The sequence below is a fragment of the Phyllostomus discolor genome, chromosome 8, assembly GCF_004126475.2.
Source record: "Phyllostomus discolor isolate MPI-MPIP mPhyDis1 chromosome 8, mPhyDis1.pri.v3, whole genome shotgun sequence".
Lineage (NCBI taxonomy): Eukaryota > Metazoa > Chordata > Mammalia > Chiroptera > Phyllostomidae > Phyllostomus > Phyllostomus discolor.
This window is the reverse complement of record NC_040910.2, coordinates 77,004,315-77,030,624: the sequence shown is the minus strand read 5'-3', so window position 1 is coordinate 77,030,624 and position 26,310 is coordinate 77,004,315. Positions and strand designations below refer to the sequence as shown.

General features: G+C 54.9%; 1 protein-coding gene across 5 annotated transcripts in view; it reads left to right on the top strand.

Annotated features, from left to right (window-relative positions):
• The window catches only part of RPH3AL (rabphilin 3A like (without C2 domains)), a 140,117-nt gene that overhangs the window by 44,251 nt on the left and 69,556 nt on the right, over window positions 1–26,310 (top strand). For 4 of the 5 annotated variants that reach the window (XM_036033287.1, XM_036033284.1, XM_036033285.1 and 1 more), the window contains exons 2-4: window positions 12,945–13,055; window positions 16,580–16,723; window positions 18,947–19,076. In XM_036033287.1, the coding sequence (XP_035889180.1) occupies window positions 12,979–13,055; window positions 16,580–16,723; window positions 18,947–19,076 (351 nt within the window). In that variant the 5' untranslated portion in view covers window positions 12,945–12,978. The remainder of the gene's footprint in view (window positions 1–12,944; window positions 13,056–16,579; window positions 16,724–18,946; window positions 19,077–26,310) is intronic. The other variant, XM_036033288.1, reaches the window with a different exon arrangement.

The window sequence follows — 26,310 nt, the reverse complement described above, 5'->3', positions numbered from 1 at the left end:
ATTTTTAGAGTCTGGCGAATCTTATGAAACATTTCTCAAAATAATGATTTTAAATGCACAAACAGGTTCCAAAGGAAACCAATTACATTGGCTTATAATTGATCAGGATATTTTTTAAAAACAAACTTTTTATATAGTGATCTGTGTGTTTTTGTTTTTAATTGATTGATTTTAGAATGAGCAAGAGAAGAAGGAAGAAAGAGAGAAAATTCATACCTTGTTCCGCCTATGTATGCATTCATTGGTTGATTCTCGTATGTGCCCTGACCAGAGATCGAACCCGCAACCTTGGCGTATCAGGACGATGCTCTAACAAAATGAGCTACCCAGCTGCAGCTGTGTGCTTCTTCATTGAAGCTTTATATAAACAGCCTTGCAGTAGGTCTTGTAACTATTAAAAGTAGTGTTGAGCATAAAAAATATTTCAACCTATCTGCAACTCTGCATTGTGATATAAAAATAGCTGAGATTCTATGGGTGACCCAGGCACAGGTTCTGGGTGTGTTGCTGTTATTCACAGATAAAGGACATAGAAAAGTTCAGTTGTGGGTTAATGAAAATATACAGTTTGTTCCCATCCTAGTTCACAGCCCACCTGTTAGGAACTTCCAAGTGAAGCAATAACAGAGGAGACCATCCTCATACACCCTCTTCTTACATTGACCGTGACAGCTCCTTGTCTCAGGTGTAGACCCCTGCCCTGGCCTGAGCACCCCAGGGGCCACTTTAGGACAGCTTAAACGTCCATGCACACCTCCTCAGGGGTCCACTGGGTCTGCTGTCCCCCACCCCCGGGGTAAGGCTCTGGGTTCTATTTTCCCCATGTAGAATGGGGTGAAGTGTGCCCCCAAGAAGGACATGTTGAAGTCCTAAGCCCCGGAACATGTGACCTCATTTGGAAACAGCAGCGTTGTGGATGGAACTGGCTAACATGAGGTCAGATTGGCATCTCCTTTCATCTTAATCCCGTGTGACAAGAGTCCTTAGAAGAAGAAGAGAGGCTCAGAGGGAAGGAGGCCATGTGAAGGCAAGAGACACAGGGAGGTGGCCACGTGGGGCTGCAGAGGGAAGAACACCTGTGAAGGTGAAGCCAGAGATCGGGGTGACACAGCTGGAAGCTGAGGAGTGCCCCGGGTCACCCGCAAACGCCAGAAACTGAGAGAGGAGCCTGGGCAGACACTCCCCAGGTCCTCCGGGGAGAACCCTGCCCTGCAGGTTCTTGGTTTTGGACCTGGGGGCTCTAGAACTGTCCCGAGCCTCCCAGCCTTGGTGTTCGCTGCAGAGGAGACAACACCGTGGGGCCAGCCCGGGAGGCCCCTCCTTCCTGGGAGCTCCCAGGTCACTCCGGGAGTCTGGGCACCTGGTAGCCCCGACTCTGTGGTCACCTTGCTGCGGGACTCCTGCCTGTGTTAGGCCTTCCAGAGATGACAAACGTGAACTGTGCCCTGGGACACAGAGGCGGGGTCTGGGGCTGTTGGAAGTGGGGGGCTGGCACCTGAAGGGAGAGGGGGAAGAGTGGGAACCTTTGCAAAGCATTTTGGCCTGGAAATGTGAAACCAATTTCGGTTCGACAAAAAGACAGGCAGGGGCTGGGGTCCACCGGAATGGGTGTTTTAGACCAGGGTTTACTTTCCCAGGGGGAAGACCCCACCGTGCACAGCAGGGCCTCCTACCCATGTACCATGGGAGGGCTTCTGGGGGCACAAAAATCAACGCTGTGCACCCTGCAGCAAACTGGGGTGCCAGGCATGTGCCTGCTGCATAGTGGGCATGCAGCGCTTGTTTGTTGAATGCGTGAGGGTAATGAAGCCAAAAGTGGCTGCTTCTTGTCCTTCTGGGGACAACAGCAGATGCTTAGCTCTGTGACTCAGCAGGAATATGCCACAAAACGGGCCACAGGGTGTCCAGGATCTGTTGCTCCTCCAAGGGCACGGACGAGGAAGGCTGCAGGCGTGTGAGCAGGGGCTGCAGGGCTTTAGAGAGCATCCCCGCCTCGCCCCAGGGGAAGGAGCTGAGCAGAGGGCTGAGGACAGGCAGGGTGCCCTCATTTGTCAAACTCTTACTAAATCCTCCTTAGAAAAGGATTACTGGAGCCCTGGCTGGTGTGGCTTCGGGGACTGAGCGCCAGCCTGTGAACCAAAGGGTTGTCGGTTCAATTCCCAGTCAGGGCACATGCCTGGGTTGTGGGCCAGGTCACATTGATGTTTCTCTCCCTCCTTTGCCCTCTCTAAAAATAAATAAATGAAATCTTTTTAAAAGAGAGAGAGAGAGAGAGAAACTTTAAAACAAGAGAGAGAGTGGAAAGGATCAGTGGAATAAATTCGCTCGTAACCCCAAACCCTCCTCCTCTGACGCATGGGCTGCGTCCCCCACACGGGGGGGGGGGGGGGGGGTCTGTGCTGGCAGTGCACCTGCCACTTGCTTCCACTTCTTGCACCTGACCTTGCCGTAGCCCTGTCCAGGTCGTTTGTCATTTTGACACCGTGCCCTGTTGTGCCATTGTTGAATGTTCCTCAAGTTGGAGTGTTTTCGAGGTTCTCCGTGATCATAGAGGGTGTGAACCACTTTGTGGAGACAGGTGTCACGGGCCAGGCCTGTCCAGTGCCCAGCCCTGTATGGGGCTGGGAGGAAGGTGGCACCGCAGGGCCTTGAACCCTGGGCTGGAGAGGCTGGGCATTATTCCACGGGCTGTGGTGAGCCCTTGGAGGTGAGTGGATGTGTGCCGGACACCTGCCATGTCTCGGACACTGAACCAGCCCGAGGACGCCAAGATGCATCCTGAGAGCTGCAGTCTTCATGGGGGAAACAGAGGCAAAGTCCCCCTATGAAATGCTGGGGGAGGCCAGGGGGTGACAGCTACTGGGAGCTGAGGGAGGAGGAGCTACAGACTCCAGGAAGAGGAGTGCTGGGCCTCTGCAGGTAGACAACTCCACTGGACGTGTGGAGCGGCGGGGATGGCGGGGGACGAGGCTGAGCAGCTGGAGCCCGTTGGGGTCCTGGTGCCTGGAGCGCGAGTTCCCGGAGGGAGGTGAGACTGGAAGGGCAGCTGGGGCCTGATCACGGCTGACCCCAAGTGTGGCCCGGGTTTTTGCTTCACGGTGGGGAGCCGCTGCGGGCCTTGAAACAGGGCTTGTAAGCATGGCCCTGCCGAGGCTTTAAGGACGGCCTCTGTGGCTGCCAAGTGGAGGGGGTCAGGTGAGCCCCACGAGGTGGCTTTTGCCACGGCCTGGGCAGGACTGGGGGAGAACCAAAGTGGGGGTGGGGGAGAAGGGCCACCTGAAGCAGCAGATCTGGTGGCTGCGGTGGCCCACAGGGTGAGTTCCAGGGCAGCAGCTTCCTGGGGCTCCACTCACCTCCGGGTCCCTGGAGCCCTGCCTTGTGCTCAGTCCGCCCCAGACGCGCCGAGGGCCCCTTTGGGTTTCAGACAGGCCTCGGGCTTCCTGTCTGCATCTTTCATCCTCCCAGCACGCCTCCTCTCGGCTCACCTTATCTGGCGGCTGTTATCGTGTTTCTGTCTCATAGTAACAGAGCAGATGTCAGGGCTGTTGCTAAGGGTTCCCTGGCATATTAATACCTGGGTGTAGAACTGACAGCTCTCACAGGTGCCTTTGAGGCCCGGGGAAGCACCGAAGCGCGCGGCTGGGTGGCAAGTATTCTTTTATATATTTGTCCCTGCTTTTTCTCCCTCCCTTAGACGCCTCGTCTCCTCCCCTGCCTCCCCACCCTGCCCCTCCTCTGCACAGCTAGGACTGACGGGCAGCCACTCTCCTCTCCCACGTCCAGGGCGGGTGTGACAGAGGGTCTCCCAGTCTCCCTAGGAGACTGAATGCAAGGCCCAGAAGCCTCTTTTTAAATTTTTTTAAAGATTTTACTTATTCATTTTTAGAGAGGGGATAGGAGAGAGAAAGAGAGGGAAAGAAATGTCAATGTGTGGTTGTCTCTCACACACCCCCTACTACGCACCCTCTACTGGGAACCTGGCCTGCAACCCAGGCATGTGCCCTGACTGGGAATTGAACTGGCGACCCTTTGGTTCACAGGCTGGCACTCAGTCCACTGAGCCACACCAGCCGGGGGAGAGGAAGCCTCTTTTACAGCCTGCAACAGGCCACCTGAGAAGGCTCTGGCTTTTCCCCTGACCTCCCTGCTCAGGGCTCTGGCTCTGGAATGTGGGTGGGAAGCTTGCCTCTTGGGTCTCCTGCTTGCCTCCCCATCTGGTCTTTTTGGCTGTTCCACAGCTCACCAGTTTGAAAATCAAACTGCGAACAGCTCCGGCAGGGGTCTTGGCCAGATACGGAGATTGGGGTTGGGGTGCCATTTGTATGAGCTGCCTGTTGCCATGATAACTCTGCATAACAACCACCCCCAGACTCAGTGGTTTACAACATTTATGTCTCACTCCTGAGTCTGTGGATTGGCAGCTGCCCTCGGCTGGTCCACACATTTCATTCATCGGGGTTCAGAGAACACTCCCCGCACTTGGGGGGAAGGATGCTTCTGTTCTCTTGGGGTCCCGCACTTGCTGGAGACCCAAGTTCGTCTTTGCACACGGTGTCCCCTCCTAGACCCTGCGGCTTCCTCCAGCCGTCCCGCTCCACCTGCCATTCTCCCTGTATCATTTCTTCTCTCTCCACGAGGCCATGCATCCGCACCACACCCTGGGGGGAGAGGGTCCGTCGGCTCAGTCGTATCAGTGAGTTTCCCTGAAATGAAATCAAGGAGGCAGAAAATGCCAGGGTCTGAAGGTGGGAGAGAACCACACCGGGGAAAGGCGTGGGGGAAAGGGAGCTGTCCTTTCCAGGACGGTGGCTTTGTCCCCTTCCCGCTGGCCCTGGTAGGTGGCTCGGACACCCTGTGGTGGGTATTGGATGATCTTCTCTAAGGGCAGGTGGCGTTGCCCCTCAGGTATCTTTCCCGGGTCTGGTGCATCGCAGAGACTGCCGCAGGCTGGCGGCGTGGAAGCGGTTGTAAGTCCTGGGGGCCAGGTGTCGAACGGCAGTGCGCTCCTGGGTTGGCGGTTGTGTGGCGTGCATGGGGTTTGCTCTCGGTTCATCCTCACTGCGAGCCTTTGGCGGAGGCGGAGACCCCACCCTTCGTGGAGAGGGACTTCGGGCTGCAGAGGTGTTAGCTGACCCCAGGTCACTGGGGCCCTGAGGCCGGTGCTCCCTTTACCAGGTTCTGAGCCCACAAGTCTGTTAAGTGGGGAGAAGCCTTCTTTTAAGTAGATGCAAATGTTTGTGGAGAGGAGGCCTTCTTTTTTTTTTTTTAATCCTCACCTGAGGATATACTTATTGATTTTAGAGAGAGAGGAAGGTGCGGGGGGTAGGGGAGAAGCATTGATTGGTTGCCTCCCGTTCACGCCCCAAAGGGAATCGACCTCACAACCTTCTGATGTACAGGACAACGCTTCAACCCACTGAACCACCCAGCCAGGGCAGGAGGCGTGTGTGTGTGTGTGTGTGTGTGTGTGTGTGATTAGAACACTGTATGCATTATTAAAACCAACTTATTGGAGATTTACAGATAAGTTCTTCCGCCTTTGAGCCCTTAGAAAATACAAAATCGATATTATTCCGACGGGATGCAGTTGGCTCCGGCAGCTGTTTTTGTAGTGGGCAGTTGTGGGGGCACCTCGGGGAGGCCTGCAGCTGGGAGCTTTGAGGGGCGGCGAACATTGCCGCCATAAAAGTCTCAAAAATACGTGCAGAAAAATACCCTTCCTTTCCCTTTTGGGAATCTGTCCTAAGGAAATAACCAGAGACAGACACAAAGACTTATCTCCCGGGATATCCACATTAGTGTCGGACACCACAGCACAAAATTGCAGGCGATCTTGCGCCTCCAAACAGGAAGCGATAAAACACTCCCAGAAGACCGAGGTGCAGTTAATCATGTTTTTGAGGACTTTTAATATTGTGAGACAATGTGATAAGAAAGCAAATAGTATATGTAGTAAGAACCCAGTTTTATTTAAAATCTCTCCGCAAAGACCTAGAAAAGAATGGGAAGATCTCACATTAAGATGTGAAGAGTCTCCCTCCGGGAGTGGCAGCGCGTGAGCTCAGGCTGTCTTCCCGCTGCTGTGCTGCAGTGCCCGGGAGGCGGCTGCGTGGGGGCCGAACTCCTGGGAGAGTCGGCTGTGACTGATGGCCGGGGTGAGTGGCTTTGGACTTCAGGGAGATGGAAATTGGATCTTCCTGTAGAAATGTGTTTGTTTTCTCAGGTCTTCCCCAGAAAGTTACCTGGGCTCACGAACCTCCACCCCCCAGGTGTTTTCTCGGGAAATCACCACCAGTCACCTCCTGTTCTTGTTCCCCCCATGTGGTCCCCTGAGCCCCCCGCTGCAGGGTTTAGAAGCACTTGACAGAATGCAACCTCCCTGGGCTTGTGTTGCCCCACAGGTGCAGGCGTCTCCAGAGGGCCTCGTGGGCATGCGGGCTCCCGGAGGCGGCTCCGCTGTCTGGCAGAGCCCTGGGCGCCGGCCGCCCCTGGGGCGCTGAGCAACAAACTGCCTGTGAGCGAACAAGCCCCAGGGGGCGGCGAGAGGCCGTCTCTGCTCTGAGCACGTCTGGCTTGTTGTCTGGGAAAGGTCGTCCCCGAGGAAATTGGCCCAGGCGAATGGATACTCACTGAATACCTCTATGGCCAGCCCTGTGCCGGGATGGGGAGAGGAGGGCGCAGGACCCCGGGGGCTGCTGTCCAACCAGGACAGAGAGATGGGAGCACCTCAAAGGAGGAGGGTGTCTGGGGCCGGCTTTCAGGTAGAACATCTGCCTCCCCCAGACTGGCCTCCCTTCCCCAGCACCACACACACACACACACACACACACCACACATATACCACACGCACCACACACATCATACACACCACACATACACACACCATACACACACACACCACACACACATACACCACATGCACCACATACACCATATATACCACACACACACACCACACCACATGCACCACACACACCATACACACCACACACACATGCACTACACACACCACACACACCACGTACCACATGCACCACACAGACCACACGCACATGCACAGACCACACGCACACATCACACACACCACACACCACATGTACCACACATGGACCACACACCACATGCACACACACCACATGCACACACCATACACATGCACCACACGCACCACACACATGCCACACACACCACACATGCCACACCACACAGCCACACACCACGCAAATACGCAACACACACCACACCACATGTATCACACACCACACACATACACTGCACACACACCACATACTAGTACCACACACACCATATACACCACATATACCATATATACACCACATATATCACACACACCACACACACCACACACCATACACATACACCACACATACCACATGAACACAACTCATATCATACACACAAACACCACACACACCACACACACCACACAGCGACACACCACACACATACCACATACCACACACAAATATGCAACACACATCAGACACACGTGCCACACACACATATACTACACACACCACACATCATATACACATATACCACACACACCACACACACATACCACATGACCACACACACCACACATACCACACACACACACACCACATGTACCACACATGACCATCCCCACATACCACACATACACATCACATACCACACACATCTCACACCCTGTACCTCATATATACCGGACATATACACTATACTCCCACACACACACACTACACACACACACTACACACACACACAACTCACACATACACACCTCTCTTCCTCAGCCTCTTCCTCTCACAGCTGGAAGGGCCTCAGAGGCTGGCCTGACCCACGTGCCCCTCCTCCCCTCGCTCACGGAGGAAGACCAAGCTCCCGGCAGCCCCCTTCCCATGCAGCCTGCTGCCTCTGCACCCCTCCCGGCCCTCGGCCACCTCCACCCTTCCCCTTGTGAACGTGTGGGTTCTCCTTCCCTGCTTTTTACTTGGCTTTTTAAGCCTCTGTTTTGTTCCCTCATCATTTGATTTCTGTCCAAGACACTGACATTTATTAATACAAGGGCACATCCATATTCAGCTCACATGACACTGCACTTTGGAAGTTTTAAGGACCTGCTCTCAGAGGGTCTGAGTCCAACTCAGCAGTGCCTTGGGAGGGGCCCTCCGGACGCTCCTCCTGGGCCCCCCACTGGGCCAGTCCAGAGCCCAGCAGGGGAGTGTCGGGTGGTGGTGAGCCCAGTTTGGCAGAGGAGCCACGTGGTCAAGGGGGTGTGAGAAGCCGGGGACAGGGTTGACCGATGGGTCAGGGAGCTGGCAGCTGGCTCAGACTGAAGAGGTTTGGAGAACCTAAGCCGGCTTTGTTGGCAAGTTCCCAAAGTATGGCTCCTCAAGCTGCCCGTCCTCTCCCTCACCGGCCTGGGGTGCTCTGTGTGGGCGAAGGACAGCTCCAGGAGTGAGGGGGTGGGGGCCAAGCTGGCGGTCAGGCAGGGGCTCAGGTCCCACCTCCCAGGTCGGAGCAGCTACCAGCTGCCTGCCCCAGGATCCTTCCCGAGTCCCCTGGCTGCCCCCTGTGCCTGCCTCCTGCAGCCTGGCAGGGTGGAACCAGGCATCAGAATTGCACAGGGCAGTCCCTCCAGCCAGTTCATCTCAGCTCCCTTGGGTACCAATGAGGAAACTGAAGCAGAGGAAAAATAACTGACTAGTTCCTGCACTCCAGTAAGTTTGCATGAAAGCCAGACTTCCGTGGGTTTTTCTCTCCTAATTGAGTCTTCTGTCCGCCCTCTTCACTGCTCCAAAACCCCTTCCTCTGCGCTTGTAGCCACCAAGTGACCTGCTACAGAGAAAGCAGTACTGGCCCAGGGTTAGCAAACTGTCAATTAGCTCGGTGACCTCTTCTGTTTCTCAACCTCTCCCTTTTCTCTTCTGTCGAACAGAAAAAAACAATGATTGGATTTAGTAAGGACAGAATAGAATAGTCTGTGGGTGATCACAGAGTTGTTTTGACTAAATTTTAAAAAAAGAAAAAGAAAAGAAATTGTGGTCATCCCAGCTGGTGTGGCTTGGTTGGTTGGAGCCTCATCCTATAGACCTAAAGGTTGCAGGTTCAATACCCGGTCAGGGCACAGCAGGTTTGATCCCTGGTTGGGGCATGTATGAAAACACTCTCCCCCTCCCCTGTTCTTAAAAAGAAGAAAAAGGAAATTGCCTCAAATAGGTCAGAGGACACATAAATGTGAGTTTAGGGGTCATTGATCCCCCAAATCTGGCCATACTAGAAAGTGACTCAAAGTGTTAAAATGGGGTTTCATCCCCTAGGGGTTCATTTGGGGTGCTTTGTTTGGGGCTGTGGGGCATTGCTGTGTCCCTACCTGTGTTTGCTGCTCCTTCTCCTGAATGTCCCCACCTGTCCCACCATAAAGGAGGTGACGTTCTGAGCATGAGGGCACAGGACCCCTTTTTTCTCCCCACCCCCTCCCCCTGCCCAGCTCCACACCCTTTTGGTTCAGAATCTTCTGCAGAAGATGGACTTCCCACCCTGGCTTGCTTCTCCCTTCCGTGGTCACCCCTGCTCCGGTGTGCCGTGCTTCTGTGGGGGTGCCTGGCAGAGAAGAGGGGCCATCCCACACTCGCGGCGCCTGGCTGCCCTGGGCAGCCAGGAGGCTCCAGGCCTTCCAGTCCTGGGAGCAGCGGCCTGAGATGTGGCGGCCCCTGCAGGCTGGAGCAGGAGTGGCGGCATCTGTGAGGCAGTGAGAGGTGGCTGCTGGGGCACCCAGTTTACACAGGACACAGTCTCTGCTGGCCAGAGAGACCCTTACTTCCATTTCTGGAAGCTCCCAGAATACAGAGGTCCCCTGCAGTTTTACTTTCTGTGGTTTCAGCTAGCTGTTGTCAACTGCGGTCCAAAAACATTAAACGGAAAATTCCTGAAATTAACAATTCATAAGTTCTGTTATGTGCCATTCTGAGTAGCGTGACGACGCCTCCTGCCATTTTGCTCTGTCCCACCTGGGCTGTGACCATCCCTTTGTCCCGAGTATCCGCACTGTGGATGCACTCTCCCTGTTAGTCACTTAGCAACCGTCCTGGTTTTCAGGGCTGCTCTCACAGTGTTGCAGTGCCTGTGTTCAAGTAGCCCTTATTTTACTTAGTGGGGGCTCCAAAGCTCAAAATCAGGTCCACTCAAAATCCAGGTAAGCCACGGAGAAGCCAGACAGTGCTCTTTTGAAGGGCAAAGGCGGGTGCAATGCAGCGAGATGTTTTTGAGAGAGATTGACTGCATTCACATAACTATTGTTACAGCATATTGATATAATCGTTCTATTTTCCTGTTGTTGTTAATCCCTCACTGTGCCTCATTTATGAACTAAACTTTACCCTAGGTGTGCGTGCGTGTGTAGGGAACAGCACTGTGTGGCCACCGGAGGACTTGGAGCACATCACCCGCCCGTGGATAAGGGGGTGTACTCTGCTTTTGAAATAATGCTAGTAAAGAAACAGGGCCACCGAGCTGTAGTATATTTTAAGCATTTACTTGGAACGGAGTAACGCTTTTCACACTCACACAGCAGTGGGACGGTGCTATTCACAAGACAACAGAAATTTTAAAACAAAGCAAAACAAACCACAGTGCACCAAAGCCTGGAAGTGGGACACCTGTTTAAAGTTGTCTGATGAGTCTCATTTTTTTACCCCATCTGTGTTTTCCTGGTGTGTATGTTAGTCTCATCTGACAGAAGGTCAGGACTGAATCGGAGGGGGACTTGAGGACGGGGCACCGCCATGCTGGGCCTGGCTGGCGGCTCCCACCCGTGCCTTCTCCCAAAGCAGTCCACAGTGGAAAGCAGGAGCCTGCATGTGCTTGCTGAGTGGGATAGAGACCCCTGTGGGCAAGGTCCTGGACTTGGTCCCCAGGGCACTTAGCGGAGGTCTACATGCTGCCCCCTGCTGGTCATCACAGAAATGGGTGACACTGGTCTGGAACAGCCATTCTCAAAGCCTGGGCTGGCGGGTCCCCAACAGGTCAGGGGGTCTACAAGGTCAAAGTTATTTTATAATAATAACAAAATATTTGGTCTCATTTTCTCACAGATGTAGATAAGGTGAAAAGTTTGTTGATGTGGTTTCAGATGCCACATTAGAACTAATCTTTAAAAAACAGCCAACAGTCGACTGTCCGTGCAGCGTGAGAGAGGAGCCACAGGGGGCTGGGAAGGTCATTCCAACACCCCCTTTTCCAGCCTTAGCACACGCCCGCAAGAGCGGGTGTCCTGGGTGTCCTTCGTGCACTTAACAAAACCACTCTCGAGAGGGACTGGATGAAAAGCCAGGTAGGAACGTCCGGCTGCTTTTTGTTAAGCCGACCATTACACAGACTTACGAAAATGTAAAGCAACTCTATTATTCTCACTAAGAGTTTTTGTTTTGAGAATACAGTTTTTATTTTGTGAAGTATGCAAACATCTAATGAGTTTAGTATTCTAATGAAGTTTAAATCTGTTTCTGTTTTAAATATCTAATATTGTAAGTATTGATAGATATAGCCCATAGTCCTTTGGAGTACTTCAGAATGTTTGTAACAATTTAATGGGATATAATTCCTGTACCATCAAATTCACGCTTTTACAGGGTACAGTTCAGTGGCTTTGGTGTGCGTGACCGTCACTGTAACTCCAGGACATTTTCACCCCAAAGGAGCCCGAGCCCAGTCAGCCCCCAGCCCAGCCCGACCGCTGCTAAGCTCCTTCTGTCTCTGGAGGGTCCACCTTTCTGAATAGTTTGTGGAAACAGGGCCACACCACACAGTCTTTTGTGTCTGGCTTCTTTCATTCAGCGTAATGTTCTCCAGGTTCATCCATGTTATGGCCAAACAATATTCCTGGTATGATAAGCCACACTTGATCCATTTGTCAGCTGATGGACATTTGAATTGCTGCCACTTTTTGGCTATTGTGAATACCATTGCTGTGAACATGGACACGCCTGTTTTTGTGTGGACGTGTTTTTAGTTCTCTTGGGTATACACCGAGAAGTAGTTTCTGGGTCACATGGTAACTCTGGCCCCACTAGGAAGTGACTCAAGACTAAGATCCAACCTCAGTACCTTTTAAGAGGAAAGAGAAAGAAGTTCTGTGTTTGGGCTAGATGGGATTAGAGCAGGGGAGCGTGGGTACCTCAGGACAGCCTGTCATCTTTGCTCTGGGTTGATGCCTTCAAAATCACCTCTCTCCTCCCTCGTCTTCCTTTTTCTCTCTCTAACACAATTCCTTGGTGGCAAAGAGAAAGCCGGTATGACAGACTGTAGACATTAAACCACCAGAAAGTTCTGGGGCTGGGTCACCTCTCTGCAGGATTTCCAGGGTGCCACTCACACCGTGTCCCCTGCAGGTGTGTGGGTGGCAGTCTCGGCCACAGCTGTGAGTGTTGGCCCTCCTCCCTGCCCCAGCACTATGATCACAGGCTGTGGCAGAACCTCTTAGGGAGCAGAGTCTGAGAAGTCCTCGTTAGCAGAGCTGCGGAAGGTGGCTGGCTTCAGCCACAGCCATGTGCCTGCAGTCGCTGCTCAGGTCCCCTCCAAAGAGAAGGGCTCTCTAGTCGCACCCCCCACCCCCACTGCCCGCCCAGGCCCCTCCAGCGAGGTGATGTGCTAAGCACAGCTGTACTTGGAGGGAGCAGGCACCAAATCCCCCCCACCCCAGGGCTTGCCAGCTAAATTGAAAATGCAGTTGCCCTCCCAGGGTTATGAGGCTTTTGAATGAGGATCTCAGAGGGAACAGTATTTAGCTGGAGGAATGGTTCTGAAGGTGAGACTCCAGGCAGCAACGGGCGACATATGGGGATAGGTCGGAAGTGCCAGTGTGCAGAGCCTGAGGGACCTGCCTGCCATCTGCACCCCAGCCACTGACACGCTCTTTCTTTTCCTTCCTCTCACCTCAGATGTGACTCCCCCCACTGGCTGGATGCTCCAAGCATGGCCGACACCATCTTTGGCAGCGGGAGCGACCAGTGGGTCTGCCCCAATGATCGGCAGCTTGCCCTGCGAGCCAAGTGAGTACCTCCGAGGCCTGGCCAGGTCCCCTCCTTCCTGTCCCTGTTCCCCTCCTTTCTTGGGCAAGAGTCAGTCCCAGGGACCCAGAGAGACACGTATGGAGACAAGGCCTGGCTAAGAAACACCACGCTCCACGCCCTGAGCCAGCAGTGAGCAGCCACACATGCATTTACCCGACCTGTGGAATTTACCTCCGTTTCTCAGGCGAGGAAAGTGAGGCCGGGCTCCCTGCCCAAGTCACAGACCTTGTGAGTGGCAGGGCCACGACCGCGCCGGGGTCCTTCCGACTCTGCACCTGGGTCATTTCTGTCACTACAGGCCTCAAGGAGCCAGGCCACTTGCTTTGCCTTCCCTGTTAAGAGCATGAATCCCCCCCCCCCCACCACCCCGAGTCTTCTGTTCCTGAGCCCCCGGAGGCGGGGAGCCTTTGACCTCTGGAGGCCCAGGTACAACTGAGTGCCCCGCGCTGACTGACAGGATGGAGTGCAGGCAGGCCAGTGAGTGCAGAGCCGCACCCAGTGCCGGACACACAGCCGCCCGGGCACCCCGGGCTCCGCCGAGCTCCTGTCAGGGGCTCTCTGGTTCGGCCTCGTCCCCTTGGGTGCCCCGTCCCCTTCCTGTTCTCTCTCATCCTGGCAACTCTCAGCTCCACTTGCTCAGGCTGTCTCTCCCTACTGTCCGCCTCTGGCTGAAGCCCAGGGGCTCGGAAAGGCCTCCCTTGCCCTCCTGTGTCCCCGTCTCTCCAGGGAGTTGGAGGTCCCTAGTGTCACATCAGCATCAGAGAACCCTTCATCTGTCAGACCTTGCCAATCACTAGAGCCAGCATTTCACAAATGGGACCAAGTTCAAACAATCTGTGATTGGATGTGATGAGCCTGCAGGGACACAGAGCTGAAACATCAAAGGGGGCGAGAAAAATTAATCTGAAATGCCCCAGAAGAGTGGAGTCCTGCGTGATCTGCGGTTCGTTCGTCCCTCTCGCTGGGACGGCTCAGCCCCGCGGGGGAGGAGACCAGGGAGGGAACCGGCCTCCTCCATGTGTCCTGCCCGCCTGGGTCCAAGGAGCCAGGGACACTGCGCTCTTGTACCAGGGCCCCGTGTGACCCCTGCTGCCCCGCCAGCGTTTCCTTCAGTTTCCCCTGACCTTGGCTTGCACTCAGTAGCAGCCAGAAGCTGTTGTCGCACCTTTGAGAAGAGCAAATGCTTTTATCTTCTCCCTGAGGCATGCTGCCTTGGAGTGCCAGGCCCCATGTCGTGCCAGGCCTCATGTCATACCAGGCCCCGTGTCACACCAGACTCTGTAAAGGAGAGCACTCCCCTTGTCCATTGCACTGAGGGACCCTCCAGGACTCCTGGGGAAATCACCCTCCCTGGCTCTAGCTCAGGTCCATGCTTCTTCCTCCAGCCTCAACCTGACATTTTCTAAACCCTTACTGCGTGCCTGGCAGCGGTTGCACAGCAGTGAATAAGACCACTACAGTCTTTTGTCTTCAGGCACTAATGGGTACAAGTGAGCATTATACACATGGTGACCTGTGAGCTTTGACAGGGGACACAGGCAGTGGGGGTGGAAGGGGTGGCTAAGCCAATCTGGGAATGGGGCGGGGCTTTGCTTAGATTGTGACACTTAAGTTGAGTCCTAGAGGAGGGGTAGGTGTTAGAGGCAAATATGGGGGAGGGGTTCCTAGAAGAGGGAACAGCATGTGCCAAGGCCCTGAGGCAGAAGGAGCAGGCACAAAGAGGACCTAACAGGAGGCCAGTGTTGACGTGAATGCAGGGTGAGTGAGGCGGTGAATGGCATAAAGGGATGGCAGAGGCCAGATGGGGCAGGGCTGGGTCCTCCAGAGACTCCCATTCTGGAGAAGGGGACAGAAGGCCCCAGCTTGCCTCAAAATGAAGTTTAAGCTCGGCAGTGGAGCTATGCCTGGACCTTATAAAAACTTGGAGCACGGATTCTCCAAGTTTCCCCATGGAGCATGGGTTAAGACCCATCTTGGAGGGGATCAAGGAAAACCCCCCTGGTGAAGATCATGTGTGAAAGAATAGGAGTGAGCCAGAGGAAAGGGGGTTCGGGAGAGGCGCATGCTCCCTAAGTGGAGGGCACAGAGTGAGCAAGGCCTGGAGACACCCTGGAACTCCGGGCGCTAGAAGCAGATGTTGGTAATGCACACCTCATGAGGTCAGGGGACCTGAGGGAGGAGGGTGCCTCTGGGGGGCGTGCAGATGGGTGCTGGGCACCACTGAAGGTGCTTCCCCGTGGGCTGCAGTCCATCTGCATGTAGCAGCTTGTTTGGCCTTCGCTGGCTGTGTGGAGGGGCACCACGGGGAAACATGATGCTCAGTGGCAGCCACGGCTGAAAGTGGGAGTGGGGCCTGATGGGACGTGTGGGGAGCTGGGGGAGGAGTCACATGGGGGGCCTAGTGGGGTTCAGATGGAGGCAGAAAAGGCGGCTCGGAGGATGAGGATGCGGGAGCTCCTTCTGAGGAGTCGGGAATCCTGCCTTGCAGAACGGCACAAGGCCCAGTGGGAGGGGCCTGCAGAGCGCCAGGCCGGCCCTGGGCCTGCGTGAGCTGAGTGGGAGCTGCAGCCCCCTGGGACAGCTGGTGGTGCTGGTGCTGTGCCCTCCTGCCTCTGACTGACAGAGTCAGTTCCCCTTGTTTACAGGCCCTCCCGACACCCGCCTGCACAGCCCCCCACAGCACGGCCCCAGCCCCCTGTGGGCCTGGCATCACCATGCGTGGATGCTCAATAAGCATGCATGGAGTGAATAGCTCTTATAATTTCTCATTAAATGAATGTTGTGTAATTGGTTGGGCCTCCGTCTCCCCCAGCACACTGAAGTTCTTCAAGGTGGTGACTTCGCCATCTTGACCCCAGCGCCTGGCACAGAATGTCTCAGAGAAGCCAGGACCCAGGGCAGGCAGCCTGGGGCTTGGCCTGCTGCTGCCACTCTCTCCCCATCCAGAAAAACAGAAAGGGTTTTGAGTCTGTCCCCTCGGACCCCGGTCACAGCCACAGGGTCCCAGGCCCCAGGCCCCAGCCCACCTCTCCTGCTGCCTGCCCCGGCCACCTCTCCTCCCCTGCAGCTCGGTTACCCCCTGCCCTTGGGCCCTCTGCTTTCAAAATGCTGTCAATCTCCTTTTATCCTCGAGATTTATTTTAAACCCAATTACAGTGCTTTCCTTGTCCATGGTAAACTCTGTCTCACTTTCTTCTATGACTCAGATGTGGGTTTTTATTCTTGTCCTGATGATCTTCTGGGCTTCTCCCGCAACACCTCACGCGCCGTGACGGTGGCCTTCTCCGTTTGCACAGTGGGCGCGTTCCACGCTCCTGCCTCCCGGGGAGCTGAGGTGGCTCTGCCATCCTCTCCAGGCCCAGTAGCTGGTGGGTGGCAGAGCTGGCGCGTGGAGCCTGGCGTCTGCCCTGTTCCCTGATGCACAGCAGCCAGGCGTTTTGTGAATGTGATGGGGTGGGGTTTGCGCTGGGGTGGCCTCAAGGCCTGTGTTGTTCTCTCTCGAGGCTGCAGACGGGCTGGTCCGTGCACACCTACCAGACAGAGAAGCAGAGGAAGAGCCAGTGCCTCAGCCCGGCCGAGGTGGAGGCCATCCTGCAGGTCATCCAGAGGGCCGAGCAGCTCGATGTCATGGAGCAGCAGAGGATCGGGTAAGGGCTGCCCTAGCAGGGTCAGGAGCAGGTTGGCGAGAGGGGGACAAGGGCACCTCGTGCCAGATCAGTGGGCTGCGAGTCTGGCACCCTCGTCCTAGGGCTGGGTTTTCACGTCCGGGAGAGAGTCAGCTCTGCCTGAACGCCCCTGAGTGCAGACACGTAACCCAGCCCATCGAAGCCTCAATATACCCATCTGTAAGGTGGGGGTAGCGGGTGATGTGCGGGCCCCAGGCCGTGGAGGGTGAGCGAGTGTGGTGAAATGTGTTAGGGGCTGCTCAGCTCTGCACACTGAAGGGTCAGCTGTGGTCCAGCATGAGGAATTCAAGTCAAGGCTGAACCTGGATCGTCCCAAATAAGACTCCCACAGGAGCTGCTCTCCAGCTTGTTCTAAGCTCTTCTCTGGGCCCAGCATCCAGAGCTGACGGTGACACAGATTGCAAATAGCTTTGTTGGGCCTTTTTTTTTTGCTTGTTTCTTTAAAAATTTGATTTATTGATTTGAGAAAGAGAAACATCAGTTTGTTGTTCCATTTAGTTATGCATTCATTGGCTATTCTTGCATCTGCCCTGACTGAGGATTGAACCCGCAACCTTGGTGCATCAGGACAATGCCCCAACCAACTGAGCTACAAAAGCAATTCACATTTCCTCGAAAATCTGAAAAACATAGAAAAGCACAAGTGGGAAAACCAAATGTACCGCATTCGTTGCCTCAGGCAGGAATTAATTTTGATGCTGATTTCCTTGTGCTTCTTCTATTTATCTTTTTCTTTTTAAAGAGTTCATTTATTTACTTTTAGAGAAAGGGAGGGAAAAAGAAGAAGACAAATATCAATGTGTGGTTGCCTCTCACCAGCGCCCTACTGGGGACCTGGCCTGAAACCCAGGCATGTGCCCTGACTGGGAATCAAACCGACGACCCTTGGCTTTGCAGGCCGGCACTCAACCCACTGAGCCACACCAGCCAGGGCTATTTATCTTTTTCTATAACTACATATGATCATTAGAAAAAGTCAGTCATTTTTGCCCTGGCCAGGTGGGGTCCTGCTCACTGGGGGGCGGAGGTTGGACAACTAGAGGAGGTAATATAACCCCACTCTGTCCATTTATTCAAAAATTTTCATTGAGTGGCCACTGGCCACTGGAGATACTGCTGCCAACAAAACATAAGTGGCCGCCAGTTTCGTGGAGGTCATAGTGCTGCATCATAAGTTGTCATGAAACGGGGGTCACAGTGGGCTGAGGGGCCGTGGGACCCCGAGCAGAGGCACCTGCCCCAGGCTTGGGGGCGTTCAGGAAAGGCTCCTGGACGGGCTCTTTTTCCTTCTTCTCCAGCCTCTTCGTCCGCCCAGTTGCTCACACCGAAGTCCTCTGCATCTTCCTGGGTCTCTGGCCTCCCTTCCCCCCGGACCCACCGAGGCTGCCTTGGAAATGTGGCCCGGCCCAGCCTCCGTCCCCTTCCCCGGGCCTCCCACCACCCCTGCCGCCTTCCTCACCTCCACGCCCCCCTCGAATCCTGAGTGGGATTTAAAAATATCATTTGGCTCAAATCATTCCTCTACTTAAAACTCCCCAGCAGCTTCTCCTTAGTCTTAGAGAATAACCGAACTCCATTTGTGACCCGCAAAACCCACGTAGTCCGGCCCTCCCCAGGCCCGCAGCCACCCGTGCCCAGGCTCCCTCCCTCGAGCTCACGGAGCAGCCGCCACACTGACGCTACTGCGCCAGGCCCTTTCTCGCCCAGAACATTCCAGGTTCCCTCGGCCAAGAAGGCTTCCTCCCCCAGCTCTCCGCACGGTCTGGTCCCTGTCATCCTCCGTTAGCTCTCAGCCCAACGTCCTCAGCAAGGCCCTCGCTGATCCCCCCTAACATAGCCCCGTCCCCCTTGTGTCTCCCTCCCCCACCCACTTACTTCATCAGTTTGCTTGTTGGCTTCTTTCTGCACTTTCTCCCTCCATTGAACACACATTCTGTTCTCAGGGACCATGTCCATCTCTGGCTTGTTCACTATGATACTCTCAGTGTCTGGCACATCACAGATGTTCAGTTAATATTGGTGCCTAAATAAATGATTAGCAGCTATAGCCAGGGACAGAGCCCAGGCGAGGGAACAGCACGTGGGGCTTGGTGTAGTGTGGGGCCTCGTGGCAGCAGTGTCTCCGCAGCGGTCAGGCTGGGGACAGGAAGCACACACCCTCTGACTCTGTGTCCTGTGCTGCAGGCGGCTGGTGGAGCGGCTGGACACCATGAGGCGCAACGTGATGGGGAACGGCCTCTCCCAGTGTCTGCTCTGTGGGGAGGTGCCAGGCTTCCTGGGCGGCTCGTCGGTGTTCTGCAAGGACTGCAGGAAGGTAAGACCCTGCTCTGGCCCTGCTCCTCTGGCCACCTAGCCTGGACCAGCTGTACTGCCGCCCTGTGGCCTTGCACCCTGGCTCCCAGGAGTGCGTGTGTGTTTGTGCATACACATGTAAGCACATGGCGTCCTATGGTTCTTGGCAAGAAGGGTTGGAGCTTGAAGGTTGAATGACCCAACTTCTAGAGCCAGCCCTGGGGAGTGCACCTGTGCATCTTGCAGGCTCGGGTGTGAATTCAGCTCTTCCTCTAGCCATGTGACCTCAGAGAACTTGTTCAATATGCCATGCCTCATTGTTCTCACATGTAGAACAGGAATAATGATAATATGTACCTTAGAGAGTTGGGAGGATTAAATATTGCATGCAAAACATTTAAAACCTTGCCTGGCACATTAAGTACTCAATAAATGTTATTAGTTGTTATTGAGTAAATACAGTTCTCCTCAGAGCCGAGTTATATGCTCAGACCACACCTCCTGTTCTGTTGGGCTGCTCTCCTGACCCTTGGCCACCCACACGGGAGTGCTCTCTGCAGCAGGGCCAAAAGGGTTTTCCCCTGACCTTATAATATCCCATTGATGGTTCTAAATTGTGCCACAGATTAAACTGTTTCATATTGAAGCCAATACATTTTACAGTAACCTTTTGTTTTTCCTGGAGTTTCTGATTGCCTTTCTTTTTCATGTTGACGAAAGAATAATGTGCCTTCCAACCCTCCAGATTATTTAGCTTCTCAGTTTCACTCTCTCTCACATGGAGCCTGCGTTTTTGTCCTGCCAGAAACCCTTCTAGGTTCTCGCTCTTGCTTGGGCTTAGACCAATGGCTGTGCAGCCATGACCATGGGACTTCCCTTTACTGCCCACCTAGTTCAGGGACACTGTTCCCGAGATGTCGTGTCTTATGCTTTTTTAGATTTCCACTCTTAAGTTTGTTGGGACCAATCTTTAAGTAACTTCCCTGGGCCAGTCCCCCTCTTAAGCCTGGAGTTATTTCGATGAACAAGACAGAGAAAGAACCTTCTCTCTTGAGAGTACATTGGGTGGGGGAACCCAAAAATTTGGTAAGAAATGATCAACTAATTCAGGCCTTGGGAGGAACAGATTCTGGGAAGAAGTAACAGGGGACAGAGGACTGGGGCCGGGGTGGGGCGGCAAGAGTGGAGAGGGCCGCAGAACATGAGGAAGTCAAAGCCTGGAGGCCGATGGCAGCCTCAGGCAGGGCGTCTGCAATGGCGTCTGGCAGCTGGATCAGAGAAGCGAGGTGCAGAGAGGTTAACATGCCCAAGTAATAAGTGGAAAAACCAGGACTATAGTGAAGATGGTTCCTCCACCCCCACCCTGTGACATGCAGCGACCTGGGCTGAGGAATGTGGATTTACTGGCAAAGGGTCTCAAGGACACATGGAAGGGCCTGGGTGTCAGGGAGGGGATGGGTCCTCATGTGCCAGCTCCTCCCGAAACCTTCCTTACACCCTGGACTCGATACCAGCATAGGTGGTGGGCACAGGGACTTGGGCAGGTGGGGCTCTATTTTGTGATTTCTGCCTCCCAGCTGTTTCTCTCCTCCCTCTGCCCCTCAACCCCACAACCGCTGCCCATGTTCAGGTTCACCGGACCATGATGAGGGAGCAGAGCCTTACCTCCTTCCCCCGGAAAGGTTGGGGGCCTCTGCCCCAGAGGCAGGCTGCTGCCCCTGCTGCGGAGGCTCAATACCGGTTGCTCCCCAGAGAACCACTTCCTGGGGCATGGGGGCAGGCCCAGGGGAGGACCTCTGCTGGATGTGGGGGTGGGGGGGATGCTCCTGCAGACACTCTCGCCTCCCCGACCCCATGGTGCTCTGGAGCACATTTCCCTTTGAAGTTATTCTTATGCTGCTGCAGGCCGAGGACTGGGTCCTGGCTTGCGTGTTCAGGTGAGGAGCCCTTTGAGCTTCTGAGGGGACTTGTCCTGGGTAAAAGTGGGAGGAGAATGTGCTGGTTAGGGCCCCAGCTGAGTGATGGGCACTGGGGGTGGGAGGTTTCTTCATCCATCCTGAAGAAGATTGTGCCATTCATTCTTTCACTCATTCATTCATTTTTCAAATAGTAGAGTGGCCACGCTGTGCAAGTTCTGTTCTAGGGGCTGGTGATACCGTGAACGAGGTGGACAAATTTTTGTTCTCGTGGAGACTATTTTCTGGGGGTGGGTGAAGAGAGACAACAAACACAGAATCACGTCAGGTGGTCTGAGGGCTCCGTAGTGAGTGAAGGCAGGGCAACGTGGCAGAGCCTGACCGGGAGGGCCCCTCAAAGCGCAGACCTGAACACGAGCAGCCGCCAGCCCCCCTCGAAGATCTGGGTGGAAAAGAGTTCCCAGCAGAGGGGACGGCAGGCATGCAGGCCCCTGAGGCAGCAGCCAGCTGAGCATGTTCAAGGAGCTAATGAAACATCTGGGCGGAGGGAGCGAGAGGTGGGCACGGCCGATCACACAGGGCTTCATAGTCAAGGTCAGGAGCTGAGATTTGTGCTAAGTTTAATGGGAGGCCAGTGGAGCCTGTGAGCAGGGGTGTGATGTGAGCGGATTTGTTTTTAAGAGGCGAGTCTCGTGCTGTCTGGCGGGTGGATTGCAGGGGGACATAGAGTGCAAGCTGGAGACGAGTTTGCCACGGCTGTCACCGGGAGATGGTGGGGTTGGGGGCAGGGCAGCCTGTGGACAGGCGCCTCCTGCTAGAGAATCAGCCTCTTCACCGTACTCTAAGCAGATGGGGAAGGATTAGAGGGCATGATTAAGGGCCCTTGGGAGGAAAGAGGGTCCTAGATCGCAGTCGGGCCAGGGTGAACACACATCCGTCCCACCCTGCACGGTGAGTGGGTGCTGTCCCCGCTGGGTTTGTCGGTGAGGGCTGTTCCCATGCAGGGGGGCTGGGGTGTGGTCCCCACATGGCCACAGTGCAGGGACCTTGTGCAAGTCTCTCAGTGTGTCTCAGCCTCTGGTCCTTCATCTGTAAATGGGATAATAAAGCTTATGAACTCGTTGCCCAGGTGCAAGCAGTAAATGAGCTAATGCAGGGAAGCCCTTCGCAGAGGGTCCATCTCGAACACTCGGTAAAGGACACCCATAGTGGCAGCTGTTACTGTTCATCTGCTCCAACGTCCTAGCTGTTTGGGCTGCCCACATGCTGTAAAGAATGGACTGTGCTGCCCTGGCTGGGTGGCTCAGTGAGTTGGAGCATCAACCCATACACCAAAAGGTCGTGGGTTCCATCCCCAGTCAGGGCACATACTAGGTTGCAGGCTCGATCCTTGGTCAGAGCGTGTACTAGAGGCAACCAATCAATGTCTTTTTCTCACATCAACTTTCCTCTCTCTCTCTCTCAAATCAACAAATATACCCTCGGGTAAGGAACAAAAGAGAAAAGAATGGAACTTACCTCCCGTATATCTCAGAAGAGGGTTAGTGACATCCCACGACCAGCTCAGGCTGCCGTAACAAAACACCATGGACTGGGCAGCGTCAACAACAGAGATTTATTTCTCGCAGCCCCGGAGGCCGGGAAGCCCAGGGCCAATGTGCTGGTGAGGCCAGTTTCTGGTGAGAGCCTTGGCCTGCGGATGGCCACCTTCTCTCTGTGTCCTCGAGTGGCGAAGGAGAACTCTGGTCTGTCTCCCACTCCTTCTAAGGACAGCGGTCCTAGCGGATCAGGGCCCCACCCCCCCCTTACGGCCTCATGTAACCCTGATTACCTCCGAAAGGCCCTGTCTCCGATACAGTAACGTTGGAGATCGGGGCTTTAACGTTTGAATTTTCAGGGGACACAGTTCAGCCCACAGCTTCCCACATTCTCCTCATTAGAATTCATGTTTTCTTGGACTTAAAATCGGAGTTCCTACACTTAGTCCCATATTTTTTGTAATTCCTATAAAAGCCTCTGGAAGTCCTTGCAGCTGTCCAGCACTGGGTGCCCTGAGCCAGCAGTGGAACCAAACTCCTCCGTTTCTGTGCAAGTTCCTCATGTAAAAGTAACACGCAGTCACTTATTCAGCCTGTTGCAGGCTGGTTCTGGGCCAGGGGAACCCAAAAGGACAAGCGTCCAAGTCCCTTCCCTCAGGTCTTCACAGTCAAAGTGGGAAAGCAGTATTCTCTGGAGTGATGCTGACCACAGCTGGGACAAAGGTATCCAGGACTAAGAGCAATCAGGAGGACTGCCTGGAGGAGCTGGCCCTAAAGCCTTCTGAGAGGCCGAGAGTAGAGTGAAGGGCATTCCACTCAGGGGAGAGCAGCACAGCAAAGACGTGGAGCTGGAAATGGGCTGGGCAAGCCCCTGACCATGAGGATGCAGGCCCTGAGGGCAGGAGAAGTACTGAAAGAAGGAAAAACATAGGAGATGACATCAGATTTGACTTAGGAATGAGGGACTTGGAGGAGGGACAGAGGCCAGATCACGGGGACATGAAGACACAGGGCAGAGCTGAGACCTTTGTGTAGTGGAGATGGGCCTTGTCAGAAGGAGTTCTCTGAGGGCCAAGCTGCATGTGAGCAGAGTGGGCAGGTGTGCATGGCCCTGGAGTCCCGGGAGGCGATCGGAGCTGTCACACAGCCTGCAGCCACTGCCAGGTACTGGCTACTTAGCAGAACCAGGAGCGGGGCCCAGACTTAGCCCCAAAGTCCCCAGCGAAGCCCTAGCCCTTGCAGGGGCTCTGCGGTGTCCCAGAGGGGAGGACAGCATCTGCAGTTCCCTCATCCGACAAACATGTACTGTACTCCCACTGGTGCAGGCAGGGGTGTGGTGTGAGGACAGACAGATCCCTGCCACCCGGAAGGATGGATAATTAGTTAGAGCTGTGCCCAGGTTACAGCCGCAGCCCTAGGGGCCTGAGAGCTCTCACAGGGCACTGGCCCAACTGGGGCATCAGGAGCCCCCCAGTCTGGGTCCACCAATGGCTGGGTGCTTCTGTTTATTTCCACTCCACTTTCTGCCCCCTCACCTTTCCCAGTGGTGGGCAGCCCTGGGCAGCCCTGGCTCCTGGAGGCGTGTGGCCACGGGCAGGCTGCTGGGGAGGTCTCTGACACAGGGATTATCCAGGTCCAGGCCTGGGGGGCTGACCCTCAGGTGCTCCTGGCCTCCTGGAGCAGAGCCGGCTCCTACAAGAGCCCTGGCAGCACTCAGCAGCCACAGCTAACGAGTGTGCGGGCGGGCGGGCGGAACCCGTGACTCCGGCACTCGGGCAGCTGCCCCTCCATAATTGGGCCGAAGCAACCAGGCTGCCTGCCCTCATTAGGGGAGGGGAGGGAGGGGGCAGGCTGGTTAATTAGAGAGGCCTGGCACTCCTAATTGTTTAGGCCCTGAGTCAGCCAGCGCTCAGTTTAGTCGAGAGTTGAGAGTCGGGCTTCACCAGCAGTGGGAAGCTGGGCAGGGCTGCAGGAGCACCCGCCTGAGCCCAGGGGGAAGCAGCAGGGTTTTTTTCTGGTTTCAGAAAACATGGGTCCCTTGGTGTGGGTGCAGAGGAGTCTGTCCGTGAGATGGTGGTCTCAGTACTGTGTGCTGAGTCCCCTGGGGAAGAGGATGAGGCAGCACCGCTCTCTGCTCAAAGCCCTGGGGGGAGTCCAGCCCAGGATGGGCAGGCGCCAGGGGAGGGGCTGGGCCAGAGCCTGCTCAAGGCTCCGAGGGGGTGTGTGAGGGGGCTGGCCCGCACCCCCGGCAGGGAAGCTGGCAGGAAACTGGGGCCACTCATCCCATCATGGGGGCCCCATCCTCCTGACCTCATTGAACTCCAATCCCCTCCCAACTCCCCACCTCCAAACACTGCCACACTGGAGCTTAGGGCTTCACCACGGGAGTCTGAGGGGACACAGACATTCGTCCCATTACACCCACTGAACAGAGGCCCCGGGGTGGGGGGGCTCTCCGGGGATTCTGATCCTCTTCCTGGGGTGTGAGGACTCTGCTGTGCAGCCCCAGCTCCAGCCTGGCTCAGGGCCGTAGAGGGGCACCTGAGTGGCAGGCCTCCCTCTTCTGCTCTTCCTGCCCTGCTCTCCCCCACACCCTGCCCTGCACCACACAACCCCCACTCCCCTCCCACACACCCCACCTCCACATACCACACATCCATGCACTCCCCCCACACAGCTCTGCAGCCTCCTCACACTCCCTGCCATGTCCCCCCAGGTCAGGGTCCTGCACCCTCAACCGTGGTAGTTCTGGCCAGCAGAGACCACTGAGGCCAGTCTCTCGCCTTGTGGTATCCTGCAGAGTTTACAAGGTGCTTTCACAAAAGTCCGCCTGTTTGCTGCTGAGGACAAAGCTGTAAGGGAACCAGGGGGGCTGGGGTTGTTTCCCAGTCACAAATGGAGAGCAGGGGCTCCATGAAGGCTGTGTGGCATTCTAGGGTCACCCAGCTGGGTTGCGGGGAGCTAGGTCCCCCAGGGGCCTCCACCAAGCCCTGCCGCCCCTCCCCTCCCTTCGTTCAGACCAGAGCACTCACGCCTCGTGCTCCCCCGTCCTTGGAGAAGCAGGTGTCTCTTTCTAAAGCACACGGGAAAAGAAGCATCATACTCCATGGTTAAATATTGAACGCGTTTCTCATAAACCCAGGAGTAAGACAAGTTCTCTGTATCTTTAACACCACTTGCATGCAGTGTTGCCCCGGAGGCCTAGCTGGTGCAATCAGGCAAGAAAACGAAACCTGTGCCGTAAGGACTGGAGAATGGCCGAGACTGTCATTGTCCACGAATAACGCGGCCGTGTAACTAGCAAATCGGAAAGCATCTAAATGCAAGTGGCTAGCCTGAGCAGGTAACTTCAGCAAGGTTGTTGTATACAAGTTCAGTGTACGAGAAAATTGGTATTTCTGTACACCTGAGACAAAAATGAGAGAAAAGTCCAGTTTATGACAAAGGGGACCCTGATGTACGGGGGGTAAAGAATGGTCTTTGGGTTAAATACTGTGAGGTCATCTGATATTCATATGGAAAAAAATGTGTCCTGACCTTTACCATGCTCCAAGGCACAAAAGTCAATTCCAGACTGATTTCAGATTTAAATGTAGAAAGTAGACTAGTAAATATTTTTGAGGAAAAAGAGAGAGGAAAAGAGTCAGAGAGAGAGAGAGAAATAAGAAATGAACACAGGAGAAGCCGCTTTAAGGTAAACGAGTGGGTGCCTGTAGCAGCACGGACGATGCCTTTGGGGACCCCAGGAGGCCCCAGAAGGCCCTGTCAGAGGCCACCCCCCTCTCTGCTCTGTCCCGCTCTG